At 31.7% G+C, this 14,918-nt stretch overlaps 1 protein-coding gene across 6 annotated transcripts in view; it reads right to left on the bottom strand.

Moving 5' to 3' along the window:
• Nucleotides 1-12,593, bottom strand: part of LOC126740476 (matrix metalloproteinase-14) — a 59,803-nt gene extending 47,210 nt beyond the window's left edge. For 3 of the 6 annotated variants that reach the window (XR_007661914.1, XR_007661915.1, XM_050446507.1), the window contains exon 1: nt 12,213-12,590. Coding sequence is in view for 2 of the 6 variants with exons in the window: in XM_050446507.1 (XP_050302464.1) it covers nt 12,213-12,308 (96 nt within the window). In the remaining 4 variants the exon portion in view is untranslated. Of the gene's footprint in view, nt 1-12,212 lie in introns of all 6 variants that reach the window. The other 3 variants (XR_007661916.1, XR_007661917.1, XM_050446508.1) reach the window with 3 other exon arrangements.
• Nucleotides 12,594-14,918: the final 2,325 nt, after the last annotated feature.

Raw genomic sequence — 14,918 nt, 5'->3', positions numbered from 1 at the left:
TGAAATAAAAAACAAAATACTAAGAAAAGTATATTTAACAAATAATATTTAAGGATTAGGAATCTCCAATCAACAGTTTTGGAAATATCTTCATTTTTAGATGGTATTGTCTAATGAAGAAGTTTGGCCTTCAAGGCAAACACTCACATCAAAGTTCCATATCTGGAAAACTATTTGGAATATTTTGATGAAACAAAAAGCGAAATATTCAGTAAAGAATTTTTAATAATTACTATTAAAAGATCAAAAGCATTTAATCAACAGTTTTGGAAATATCCTAATTTTTAAATGATAGCGTCCTATGAAGAAGTTTGGCCTTCAAGGCGAACACTTGTATTTAAGTTTCATATCTGGAAAACTATTTGCAATATTTTGATGAAATAAAAAGCAAAATATTCAGTAAAGAATTTTTAATAATTACTATTAAAAGATCAAGAGCATTTAATCAACAGTTTTGGAAATATCCTCATTTTTAAATGATAGCGTCCTATAAAGAAGTTTGGCCTTCAAGATGACCACTCACATCAAAGTCCTAAAACTTGAAAACTACTTGAAATATTTTAATCAAATAAAAAGCAAAATATTCAGAAAAGTATTCTTAACAATTATGGTTTAAGGGTCAAGAACATTCAACCCGTAGTTTTTGAATTATCCATCCTCTCTGTAGTGGTATCCAAGAAAGCGACTTAATCTTCAGCTTTACTCACATCAAAACTTCATATCTCAAAAACTACTAGGAATACCCTCAAGAATTAAAAAGCATAATATTCATAATAAAATTTCTTACAACTGTTCTTTCAATGGTGTATTTACAACAATAAATTTATATACAAGTGCAATTTAAAGCTCCAGAACCTTCAGCGTACTGAACCTACCGTGCCCAGGAGCTCATTGTATTCCTCTTCGTAGGAAACCCTTCGCTATATAAAAAAAAAATATTTATTAATAAATATATCAACTTAATGCTAATTTAAAAATAGCCTCAACGTGCATTTATCTGCCTTAATTAAAAATTCTAATTTTAACCTTTGCAAGGAGTTGTTTTATTTATTTCGAGTAACATGACTCTTGTTCATGTTTTCTTTATTTACCATTTTGCAGAAATATCGTTACTTCCTCGTTTAATGTTTAGGTAAAGGTTAGCGTGTCAGAAGTGACCTTAACTGCGACGTTTTTAACATCGCAGACATAACAACAGAAAGAGTTAGTTTACGTGATAGGGTAGACATAAAAAACAGACAGAATTTGCTTCAAGGGTTCACGGTAATGGAAAATTTGAAAAGAATTTAAAAAATATTCCTGGAAAATTTAAATTCTTTTTTTTTTAAGAAATTTGTAAACCGACAATATTAGAAATACCTGGACGTTTTGAGTAAACTAGTACTTTTCTATCAAACTTCCCTAATTAGTTCTATACTACAATTTTACCAAAAAATCCATATGTTAACTGGTCAAATATTTTTGGTCATTGACCAAAGTGTCATTGGCAGAAAAAAAAAATAAATTTAAAAGCGAATTAATATTCGCGCAGGGTCTCCCATTGTCCATGGGCGTCCTTGGAATACCAGAAGCATGCACACTGTTTATATGATTGACCATTTTTTTTTTTTGCATTTAAAACGACAATTGCCATTAGAACTTTTAACGAAGAAAAAAACCGATAATGGCGTCTGGAGTCGTTTAAATTAACATCAAAGCACACTATAAATTGCAACAAGACAAATTACACTTAATTTAAGCACTCAATAAAATTAATTGTCATTTGGTTTGTTTGTGTGTGCGTGTGTGTGTGTGTGTGATTCACTTTACAGGATATAAATACTTATAGAGAAGAGCTCGTTAACATATGGACGTTCTTGTAACGTTTGTTTATAATATCATGACAATGTTATGGCAATTTTATTGAAAAGTTTTATTACAGTGGTCCAAGTGGACACTTTCCTGTGGGTCCCCATAAACAGCTGAGGTTTCGTATTATTTAGAAAATATATTATTACATTTGATCATTACCAACTCCAATGGTCTCTCCATCATCCTTCACATGCTTCCAAGTATGCAAGAGTAATAATTGATAATGAGTGATACCTTCTAAATCCAGATTGCCTTTGATTAATTATATAATATTTAGTACATAATCCTAGTAATTATTCATAAATAACTAATTCTTCAATTGCTGGTGACATATTTATAGGGCAATAATGTCCTGGGTCCCTTGGGTTCTGTGGTTGTTGTGTAATTGAACACTTGATATGAGTTTATAGTGATTCAGTACTATTGTGTTAATGTCACAATATTGATCACAGTTTGACTGAACTATTGTTATTGAGTCTGTTGAGTTGACTATATCTTGTATACTGACAATTTTTAATAAAATCTTTTCGTTTAAAAAAATCAAATCAAGAATGTATAGGGAAGTCCTAGGAACAATGTATCGTTAACTCTTTCTTTGTCTTCACCACCATTTTCCTCATCTGCTTTGCTTAGAAATGACGCACTAAAAAATGAAATTTTAAAGGAAAAAAAAGCACTTATGTCCTCTACACGTGTCAAAATTAATTATCCAGACTCCACAAGGGATCGATTATTATTAGTTATTAATTCCCTGAAACCATACTTTAAAAAACCCATTAATATGCTAATTAATGTCCTCATATGCTTTTGCTTAACAAAAAACCCGTTAATTTAAACAAATTTACCGCGAAAATATGTAACAGATGATTAAAAAACAGCACGTGAATCATTCGGAATAATTCTTCGCAAAACTCTGTTAAATGATGACAAATATTCACATATGCACGAAAAGAAAATAAATTTTATAATCGGGACGGCGGAATCGCCAGGTCTGAACCCCTGAAGTGACTTTTTCTACTTAATATCGATGAATCATCCGGGTTAACGTTACTCATGCGTTTAGTTGGTTTATTATTACAAGTTTTTTTTGTCACCCTGTATAAAATTATTTTAATATATTAAGTATGTAGAGATGCATATTGGCATAATGTAATAATAGAAAATTACCGCATGTCTTCAATGCTCTGATGACTTCATGAGCCTTGGAGCGACCAATAAATAATAATAAATAAAATATAAATATTGTTCATGGAGAAACGATTTGAAATTTAAATTCTGTGTAGTGTATTTGAATTCTAATAAATGAGGCTTGATTTAGGAATATATTTGTACTCCCATGAAATCAGTGCTGCCAGATGTGACGTATGAAATTATCGAGCGACGTTATCAAAATTATCGGATTTTCTCGAAAAATATGTTACAATCTGGAACTTATTTTTCTAAGAGAGAGTATTGAGGAATGGAAATAAAAAAATTGAGTCAAAAAACAGTTAGTATTAAATAAAACCCCAACAAATATAAACTAAACCTATATATTTTGATATTATGTATGAAATTTAAACCAGAAATTAGGTACAAAAAAAAAATTTTAACACAAAAATCATTATTCAATTCATGAAATATTGTTCATCATCCTTCTTATATATTATATTTGATATCATAGACTTTGTCATTTTTTGAGTAACATCAAAATTATAGCATTCACCATTAGCGCGCTGTGATGATAAGAGTAGTGCATTTATAGTTTTAGTGCACAAACTATTACGCGTATCAGTTTTAATGAGATATACCTTAAAAAAAACCCGTTCACAATCTGCATTGGAATGGGGTAAAATAAGGATATCCAAAACAAATGCGCCTAATTAATGTGCCTTTTTAATATCCTCATCAAACTCATTTAGGCACTGACAATATAGCCTCCACTGGTCATCAATTTTTTGTTTTTTGTCGGTATCTTGAGGATCTATAATTCTAGGTAGTAAGTTTAATACCCCTATAAGAAACTGAGGTCTTGGCTTACAATAAATCTTATCAAATATAGCTAAGTTAGATAAGATACTATCATTGAAATTAAACCTTTTTTTTATCTCCATAGCAGATACTATTAAAAATTGACGACATCGGATGAGGAAGTCATCTTGTTGTTGCTGATAGTTTATTAATGTTTCGCACATTTTAGTATAAACTGGTGTTATAACTACTTATACGTTCGTTTTGAAAATAAGTGTTTAATTCGACAAATTTTGGAAGAATCCATTGGAGAAAATTTAAAAAAAGTTTAGTTTCACTGTCACCTAACCTATTGGCTATGGTTTCGGATGCTAGTAATCTATGTCCAATCCACTGCGGGGTAAAATATAGCTGTAATGGATCCCACTGCTCAATAATTCTGTTAACTACCATGAGCAGTGAAAGCCACTTAGTCTGCGAAGGCCGCAAAATTTTGTGAGGCTCAACTTGACAGAATTCTTGGAATTCTAAAAGCTGAGCTTGTCTTTTGCTACTGTGTTTAAAAAAACTAAAAATATTCCTAGCTAAGTCTTCACAGTGCCGTGAAAGAACTTTACATGCTTCACTGGCGCATAAATGGAGGGAATGGCATATAAATTTTTGAATAACTATTCCAGGGAAGTTAAGTTCTAATCGAGTAACAACAGAATTTTTTGACCCAAACATTGTGTTGCAGCCGTCCGAACCAAAGCCTATGATATTTTCTAAGGGTAACCCGGATGATGTAAATACAGCAATAAGCTTGTTGTATATTACCTCAGCCGTAGCACCAGTATTTGCTTCATCAGCATTTTTGCCAGAAAAACATTGCACTAAACTAAAACATCTAGTTACAACTTTTTGACATTTTGAAGAAAAGTACCGCACGCAAACACACATATTTTTTACGCTGCTTATATCTGTAGATTCGTCTATTAAGAAACTAAACCTTTTATGCCTTAGCTCTTCTACAAGCTCCTCAAAACAACATTTCCCCAAAACGTTCTTAATAATGCCGGTACATTTGGTTCTTCCCATTTGCATGTCTTTGGCAATTCTGGAGTCAGGAAACATATTTTTCATAAGGGGCACTAAGTGATCTGACAGTTTCATAGATAAGTTATGCTCAGAAATAAAAGCGGCTACTTTGATCTCTGCTTGGGAAACTTGATCTTAAGCCTCATTCTTTTTAAAAAATGAAGAATCGATTTTAGGTTGATTTGATGACAGTCCCTTTACAAGCTTCATGTGTTTAACGCCCTTGCCGTGATTTTTGATGACTGTAATATCAGCTTGGAAATCATGCAATGCACCTTGCCCGTAGAGGATTATCTAAAACACAATAAATACCAAATAAATCAAAGAGTGTACCACAGTCCCACCAATTATTAATTACATAATGTATGTAATATTAAGCCACCGAATTTATTTATTTATTTTATTTATTCTGTTTTTTGCTATTTTGATAAATTTATCTAAAGAAAATAAAGAATTTATATATAAAAGTCAGTTACGATTATTTTTGCAAAAATATTCATTTAAGTATACCGCTCACGACGCCGCATCTAATAAATTTAATCAAGCTAAGGCTAAATTAACACCTCACTAGTATAAACTATACACCGCCAAATTATGACAGATTAGATAAAGCTTATTAGGATATTCCCGAAAAACCAATTGTTTTATTTAAGATTAACACCCTGCATCTCGTAAACAAACCGCCGTTGCGGACACATGTTTATCTAAACTTGTATTAAAATAACCTAAAGATTCATTTGTCAAATTTATTGTACCTAATATACTAAATTAACACCCAGCATAATGGAAATATAACACTTACCTTTAACAGGTTTTAACCACGCCTTAAAAAGATTTTCCCATTCTACCCTGTATTGCTGAGGTCTAGTTTCCCGTCTTTGCATGTTTTTAAAACGTTTCCTATTGATGTTTGCTTCAGATTCCGAGTCCGAATCAGAAGAGTATTTTGACGTAGTTGCAGCGTTCATTTTACACGTTTCAATTATAATATTACAAATTACGCAGTGAAAAAGTAATAGCTCTCTACCGTAGGCTTTAATATGTATGATTTCATTTTTATTTGACGTTCTGTTCGGTGATTCCCACAACTCGTTACCGGCGGAGCCCACGCCGAGCGCCGTTTAAAGATTTGGATTTGATTAATTTGGTCTTGAACTTGCATCAGAGATGGCGTTATCGGTTTGGAGTTCGGATAAATAATTGAAAAATAGCTAGTAGGGAGGAAATATAATGGGTAGATGCCTAGATGATATACATATACATTGTGCCAATAATATAACTCACGTTATGGTAAAAATCCTAAACTCTCTTGGTAGTTTATTAAGTTTGAAATGTATTTTAACATTTTGAATTATTTTCTAGTGAAATTATGTTACAATTATCGAATATGGTACAAGTAATATTTCAGTTAAATTTTAAGGATAAATTATGTTACAATTCGATAATTATGTTACATCTGGCAGCACTGCATGAAATCCTTTAGACATTTTTCTTTATTACCCACTTCCTCTGTTTTACATCCCTCTACTTAGAGACTTCTTTAATTTAATTAAACCTTTTTTTTCACTTGTCACCTTTTTTACTTTTATTTTTTTTAATTGATTCAGTTATTTCCTTTGTCCCTGATTGATTATTGACTCTTCGATTAACTTATGAATTTACATTTTAAACCTTTTGCTTGGAATAAAAATTCAGAAACAAAGATCCTTCTTTATCAGAAAATTATAGGCCCATCTCTCTTCTTATTCTATAGAAAGATCCTACAGAAAAATGTCACAAACTTTCTTGAATCGAACAACCTATTCACTACCAACCAATTCGGATTTAGAAAAAGGAGAAATATTAGTGCGATACAATCTGGTTTCTAATATTGTTGACTCATTTCACAACATGCACTATAACTCGGTTCTCTTTTGTCATTTGAGTAAAGCATTTGAATGTGTCAACCATAACATCCTTTTACAGAAGCTTTCCCATTACCACTTTTCACCTGCCCGGATCTCACTCTTATCTTCAAAACAAGACAGCAACAAGTGAAGCTTAATAGGTCAGCAAGGAGTGTTGTTGAATGTGTCAAGGGTATATCCTGGGACCAATTTTGTTTTCACAACATGAAGCTGATTGGAGATCCTACAACAAGTTGCTCCTTAATGCATCAAAGACCAAATAAATAGTGTTCTATATGAGGGAAGTGAATGTCTCAATTAATGAAGCTGAGGTCACCTTTTCAGGTATAACTTTAGACCCTGAGGTGGAAATTGATGACTGTGACCTGCATATTTTTGTATGAATGTTTGTTATATGTGAAACAAAGGTTTTTCAAACAAGTGTTTGATACAAAACCAGAGGTACAAAACATATAACTAGAAATAGACAAAATCTCCTACTTGGAAGGTGTCGAGATGGACCAAGATATAAGATTTTTTAATGCTCATGTTCTTATGAAATGGATTTATCAGTTTTGAGAATAAAGTTAATGAATGCTTTTTATACATATGAGGAATATTTTAATCACAATTTTAACCTTGTTTTTCTCTTTTTTTATGTATTTACTTAACACTAATACTCTTGCTAGTGCTTGTTTGAGTTTCAAATTTTATTACATATATCTACCTATATTTTTCTTCTTATGACATATGTAGATATTTTATTATGTATTAACATTAATAAAGATTATATTGTCCATATAAACAGACTTGAATATGTGCGGCACAGGTTTTTAAAGTATCTATGCTTTAAAATTTATGGAATATACCCTCCGAGGGGGTATGACCATAAGTTACTTCTGCACTGATTTAATTTCTTAACTCTCAGGGATTGTACTATTCTAAGCAACAACAAAATAAGAAAGAAGCACCTTTATATTAATAAGCTTGCTCATGATTTAGAATTTTACAGAGCAATAATCATATTGACCGAGTAAATAGCACTTTAATGATTATGACAGTATAACCACCAAGTATCTCTTTCTATATAAATTTCTCATTTAATTTTCTTTTGCCTGTAGTTACTCTCGAGTTGTGAGTTTTTGATTTTTGTTGTTTTTGAATCATTTCAATTTTTATTGACTGTTAACTTAAGCTACCTAAATATATAGTATTTAGTTCTTGTCTTATTATTAGAAATTCTCCGTTAGACAATATTTGGTAAGAAAATAAATAAATGGTTTTTACTGCCTTATTCTGCAAAGCATGTAGATGTAAACTTTATATATCAGTCTTATATACTCACTTTTTAAGTATGTTTTGACTGTGTGATTCCTCGCCCACCATTGCAGCCCTTAGCTTATATTAGTCTCATGTTTAATTTAGTTGTATGTTGTCTATGAAACCTTCTCTTACTGCCACGAAACTTCAGAAGGTGTTGATAATAAGAACAATACATTATTTGTGAGGTAGCTAATACCTTTATTACAATTTTCTTTGTATTATCTTGCAATATATAATTATACCTGTGCTTCATAGTTCCCCAAGCATATTTATCTTAGTTTAGTATGTAAGTTTTCCTTAGCCAAAAGTAGGTAAAATGGAGCTACCTTTTAGACTCCTGTTTTGTGGATATAGCACTAAAGGCAGCACATTATGGATTAATGTACTTTTCATACAATGAAAGCGTCTCATTTTACTTGATTTATGGTTCTTGTTATCTTGATGGCTTTGATGCAAGGCTAGTGCCACTACTTGAATTGTTGTTTTCATATTTAGTTTGAAAGTAACATAACCTTAAATAACCTATTTCAAAAACTGATTTACTGACTGTCAAAAAGTGTCCTTTTAAGGTCGTCCAGTGCTTATTTAGCGCCAGTTAAGCAATCAAAGCAATATCCAGTATAATTTCTCATAAATTAATAGAGAATTTAGAAAATAGCGGTCACTTTTTAACACATAACCTCAATTACGTTACAACTTTGAATCAAAAACAGAGGAAATGGCGGGCGATTTAAATGTGACTTTAAGGTATGCAACCAACCTTGTTAATTTTATTAAATATTCTTTTTAAGACAGATCAACCGAGTTCGCAATTAGCATATGTATTTAGAATTTAATTTTAAATGCGTGATTAGTGCAGCATGTATCGAATTTCACATTAATGCATAAGAAACTGGCAACCATGAAACAGGGTGTTCAAAGCAATCTTATTGGCATTATTCCTATCTATTTTTCTAGAGAAGAAGGACTCTTACTCACTGTCTCAATAACGTTATTAGTATTTCTCTAGTTCCTTTAATATTTACTAAAAAAAGCTTTAGGTCTACTCAAACGCATTTAAACGAAAAAAAAAATAGACAAACTAATGCATCGGCAGCAATAAAACATCGCGTGCGATGACAATAGACGACCAAGGTCCATCATCGGAGCGTGAATCAAATGGTAGGCAGCCCATACATTATACCCGGAAACCAATTGACTCACCTTGGTGTACCAAAACGACAGAGGAAGACCGCAAAACAGATGATTATTATTATGTGATTTTCGGTTTCGGAATTTCAATTTGGTTTAATCGATCTGACGTGCGTCGATTATTTATCAGCGGTCGGTTCATTTATTTGTGAAGGGTGAAACTTTGGTTTTGTCCGCATTTATCCTCCTCACCACTTTCAAAGTCTCCTTGAGTGAAGAATGAGGAATAGAAAAAAGGTCAGAAACCTTTTGGAGAAAAATCCTGCGGTTAATGCAGTCGAAAGCTTTGATGAGGTCACAACAGATAATTTCTTTATAAGACTTATTAGCATTGCTGTTAACGATTTTTCTGGAAGAAGAGGACGATAAAGCAGAAGAGATTTCATTAATTCTCACAATTAATTGATGAATGGCGGGAGATTTAAATGTGAAAGGTTAGCAATAATGGCCTCCTTTGATTAAATTTTCATTCTTACAGGCAGACCTGAAGACCAAAAAAAAAAGAACCAAATCAAATTCACTAAAAATTTCACAAAAATTAATGGTGACGTAATCGTATAGGCGGCCAATGTTAAATTAAAATTTCTTCTATTGCAGCCCCGGTTATAGCAATTCGGTTAATTGAATCCAATAAAGCGGAAACCACATCGATTTCTGGTTTTGGAGTGTGAAAAATTTACTTTTGACGTGGATATTACGTGTGGAGATTGTGAAAATGTTCTATAGACAAATATCTCGGTAATTCATTTTAATTGAAATATATCAGAAACGAACAAATTTTTTGAGCAAAAATGTAGTAAACTAAATTATGGCCTAGAATATTTCCTATGAAAATACTAAGAATATTTTTTTTGTTAGAGTAAACAAGATATGAATCATCAAAGCAGGGAAACATATTTTTTTTAATTTAATAATTTATGACCGCTCTAGCTTTGCTAGCAAATATCTCAGAAACGGTCAAATCTATGAGCAAAAGTGTAATAAACTTAATTATAACTCAGAATATTTCCTATAAAAATCTCTAGAATATTTTTTCTGTTAGAACAACTGTTCACGAGATATGAGTCATCAAAGCTGATACTTGGTAATTTTTTTAAACCTATAATTTTTGACCTCTTCTGGTTTTCTAGCAAATATCTCAGAAACGGTCAAATCTATGAGCAAAAATATAATAAACTTAATTATAGCCCAGAATATTTCCTATAAAAATACTCAGAATACTTTTTTCCGTTAGAGCAACTGTTCACAAGATATGAGTCATCAAAGCTGGGAAATATATTTTTTGAAACCTAATAACTTATGACCTCTTTTGCTTTTCTAGCAAATATCTCAGAAACGGTCAAACCTATAAGCAAAAATGTAATAAACTAAATTATAACTCAGAATATTTCCTATAAAAATCTCTAGAATATTTTTTTTGCTAGAGCAACTGTTCACGAGATATGAGTCATCAAAGCTGATTCTTGTAATTTTTTTAAACCCAATAATTTATGACTTCTGCTTTTCTAGCAAATATCTTAGAACCGGTCAAACTTATGAGCAAAATTGTACTTAAGAAAATTCTGTATCAAAATTGTCAACATATTTTTCTTGTTTAAGCAACTGTTTACGATATATGAAATGACTTTGATAATGAACCATGACACAATGATTCATAATTTGTTACAACATACCTATCGGTTTCTGTGAAAAAACTACAGGAAAAAAAATATGCGAATTTAGTTCTAGTGCAAAACAATATACTATACACTGCAATCCTGCTATATGTGGTGTATTATTAAAAATAGGTAATTGTCGCTAATTATGGAAAATAAATTATAGAAGGTTAAAGTGCTGGTGGTCAAAGTATATTCAGTACAACTATTTAGGTATATGTTACATTTTTGCAAAATTATTTATTTTGAAGGGTAAACATTAGTAATGTGCTTATCTAAAAGATAACGATAATTTGCTATATATGGTATTTATTCTTATTCATGAAAGGATTATTCATCGTCGACACTGTACTTTTATCAAAAATCTTGGCAGAATACAAACAAAATGTGTTAATTTACTTTGGGTAATATTGACGCGTTTTTAGTTAATATACAGACCGTCCCATTATCGATTATTTAATTTTAACTTACTATATACGTCACCATGCAGCGTGACCAAGAGAATTTATCGGGAAGTAAAAGAAAACAGTAAGTAAAGGTTTACATTTGAGAGATTCTATAGAGAATGTAAAAAAATTGAATTATTCACCTTTAATGCCCAATATCTCGAGAACAGCAGCTCTAACAAAAAAAATTTTTCGTACTGAATTTATAGAGAATCTTCTGAAGAACATTTTAACTTAATATATTTTTGCTCAATAATTTAGTGTTTTTAAGATAATAGCAAAAATATAAACTTGGGTCATACAAAAAATTACATTCTCTAGCTTTAATGCCCAAAATCTCGAGAAGCGTTACTATAACAAAAAAATTAATATAACTAAATTTATTAAGAATTTTCTGAGCTACCATTTAGTTGAATACACTTTATCTCTTAAATTTGACCATTTGTAAGATATTAACAAAAAAAAACATACAAGGTCTTAAAAAAACGATTTTTCCATCTGTAGTGCAACATATCTCGTGAACAGTTGCTCTGACGTAAAAAAACATTCTTGCTGAACTTAGAGAAAATCTTCTCCGCTACAATTAAGCTTTAAACATTTTTCTTCAATAACTTGCTGTTTTTGAGATATTAATAAAAAATCAAGTAGGGTCATAAAAAAGCAATTTTCCACATTTTAAGCTCGATTAGATACTTAAGCTTCTGTTGTCATGATTTATGAGATATTTAGAAAAATAAGTGCAGAATTTCAAAATCACGATTTAACACAACATTTTCAAGTGTAAATATCACCAGAATACAATGAGAAATTAGAGGTAGTTAATGATTACTTACCATGGCACTATTTCCTTCAGCGGCATCGATTCCCACAAAAAGAGCCAAAAAACAAACAAAAGTCGCGCGAACCACCGCACGCCCTACCGAATCCATTGTATTACTAACAATTTCAATTTTTTTCCCTTACAACTTTTATCTCTTATCTCTTATCTCTATAGTATTTGTCACGTTGTTTTTTTTTCCAAAAAATCGCGATACATAAACTATATAAACGCGATCAAAGTTGCGCAACGTGCGATACCAGTTATGCTGCTGCTTTTACTTCCGTTCGGGGGGTCACTGCTCACGCATTATCTAAAAATCTGATTTAATAAAAAAAAAACAAAAGAGATACAGAGAACGAAAGTAAGGGGGGGAAAGGGGAGAGTGAGATGGAAAGTGCGCTCGCATTCGCGGTTTTGCGTCGACTGAGCGTTAATCTGTCGCGGGCGGCGCTTTTATTCGACGATTTCCGATTGTCTTTCATGACCTGACTCAAGCTTGTGACAATGTACGGATGTGATAATAAGAGATCCCGAGATTTTTGCGAGAAAATGCCGTCAGATGGATGAAAAAGGTGGGTGCGGTGGACTGGTGGGACGACGGTTTTATTGTCGATGGACATTCTAAAGAAATGCACAATTCATCGCACATGAATTGCATTATTTGATGAGATCTTTTTCCAGAATACAGAGAAGGAAAATTCCAGATTTCTATAAAGTGAAACCACAGTAGAAAACTTATTGGAAATTAAAGAAAGGGTATGGAGGATAAAGGAAAATAGAGAAGCGTAATATTTGTTGCCATTTACGACAAGTTTAGCAAAAATAAACTCGATGGCAGTGTCTCTAAACAATAAACATTGGAGATAGGAATCAAATAGTAAACCAAAGGCAAAGAAGAGCTGAGAAGGTATCACAGTTGGAAGGTAAAATGAGAAGCATTAAATAAGATCTCAACTGAGGGGTACTGTAAAATGGTACTTTCTAAAAAACTTAGAACCTGGAGAAAACTTAAGAATACACTAGAAACGCCAAAATAAACAGAGGTAAAGGAGGATTGCGCGAAATTAGAATCTTGAAACACTATATACATTGAGCGAACGAAAATTAGAAAAAGACTAAGATGATTTATTCAATAATAGGAATAAGAAAATTGGAATACTCTGGTTTATTTAATATGGAGGTGCATAGAAATATCCTGATTAATACATGTCTATATGCCTACTTTTTATTACGCCTTTTTTAGGCTTCTGGATATTAATCGGGATAAGATCTTAGCCTTCGAAGGATAGCAAAGATGATAAAGAAGATAGCAAATCTTTCGAGGTAATTATCATTAGCAATTCATTCCTTGGAATTATAATTTTTTTCTTTATAGATTTTCATAATTAATTAAATATATTATCATTTCTTCCTCATTTTTGGAGTAGTTTTTTTTACGTTTTCCAAGCATTGGGAATAATTTCTTCATATCTTTTAGGAATTTTGAAGTCATTTCTTCATGCTTTTTAAGCGTTCGGGGTCATTTTTTCTACTTTCAGGCATCGAAAGTAATTTTTTGTGTTAGACCATCAGTTTAGTAATTTTTTTCTTCTACAACTTTTTTTTTCTAAAAGAAATTATTGAACTATATTAAAAAAGCTAAGCAAGCTTGACAAAATTCTTTGACAGTCCTTTTTCTTTGTCTTCGTCTAAATCTACTTACAGTAGTTGCGTTAACTCACAGTTCTTCTTCTTCTTCTTCATCTTCTTAGGTAACATCAACTGCCTGGAAGAAATTATTGATTTTTTCTTTTACATGCTTTTGAATTAATTTAGAGCAGAGCTTTTTTCTTTTTTTACTACACATCTTCTCCATATCCTGCTCTCTCTCCATTTGTAATCAAATTTGACATTTTTTGACGCCCAAACTTTGAAACTCATTGGAAGGTCGAATGGAGGACTGAACGATCGACTATTTAAATATTTAAATGTTAATCCATCCCGTTATGATTATGATTAAACAGTCAAGTAGACTTAGCAAAATTCTTGGATAGTTTTTTTCTTCTGTGTTTTTTTCTAAGCCTACTTAAAGGAAGTTCAGTTAATCTATAGTTCTTCTTCTTTTTCTTCACTTTCTTCCTCTTCTTTTTCTTTGGTAACTTCAACTGCCTGGAAAAAATTATTAAATTTATTTTTTACAGGCCGTTGAGTTACTACGGAACTGTCTTTATTTATACAACTCATCCTGCTTTCACTCTACTTTAAATCAAATTTGACGATTTTTAATTCTCAAACTATAAAACTCGTTAGAAGGTCGGATAGAGGACTGAACGGTCCACTTATAGACCGTTCAGTTCTCCATCAGGCAGGTGGGTTGGGACAGTTTTTCTTCTTCTTCTTTTTTGGTAACGTACAGGCAGTTGTCTTACTACTGGTCACACTTCTTTCATAATAAAGTTTTTTTTACAGGTTAAGTCCTCCATATCCTGCTTTCTTTCGTTGGAGCGTCGGATGGAGGACTGAACGGTCCACATAAAGACATGTTTATCTTGAGATATTTAAATTTTAATTTCTTCTTCTTCTTCCTCTTTTCTGTTTTTGTTACTTAATCATATCTTCCGGGCATTTGACGTAATTTTATTATGTTTTTTTTACACAGTTTCATTATGACTCTTGGGTTTTAGGTGCACATTATCTGCGATCAATGCTACAAACCTTTCTTTTTCTTTGAATTCCTCAT

This window comes from Anthonomus grandis, chromosome 9, assembly GCF_022605725.1.
Source record: "Anthonomus grandis grandis chromosome 9, icAntGran1.3, whole genome shotgun sequence".
In the NCBI taxonomy this organism is placed as follows: Eukaryota; Metazoa; Arthropoda; class Insecta; order Coleoptera; family Curculionidae; genus Anthonomus; species Anthonomus grandis.
The sequence above is the reverse complement of the archived record's forward strand: the minus strand, read 5'-3'. Positions and strand labels throughout refer to the sequence as shown.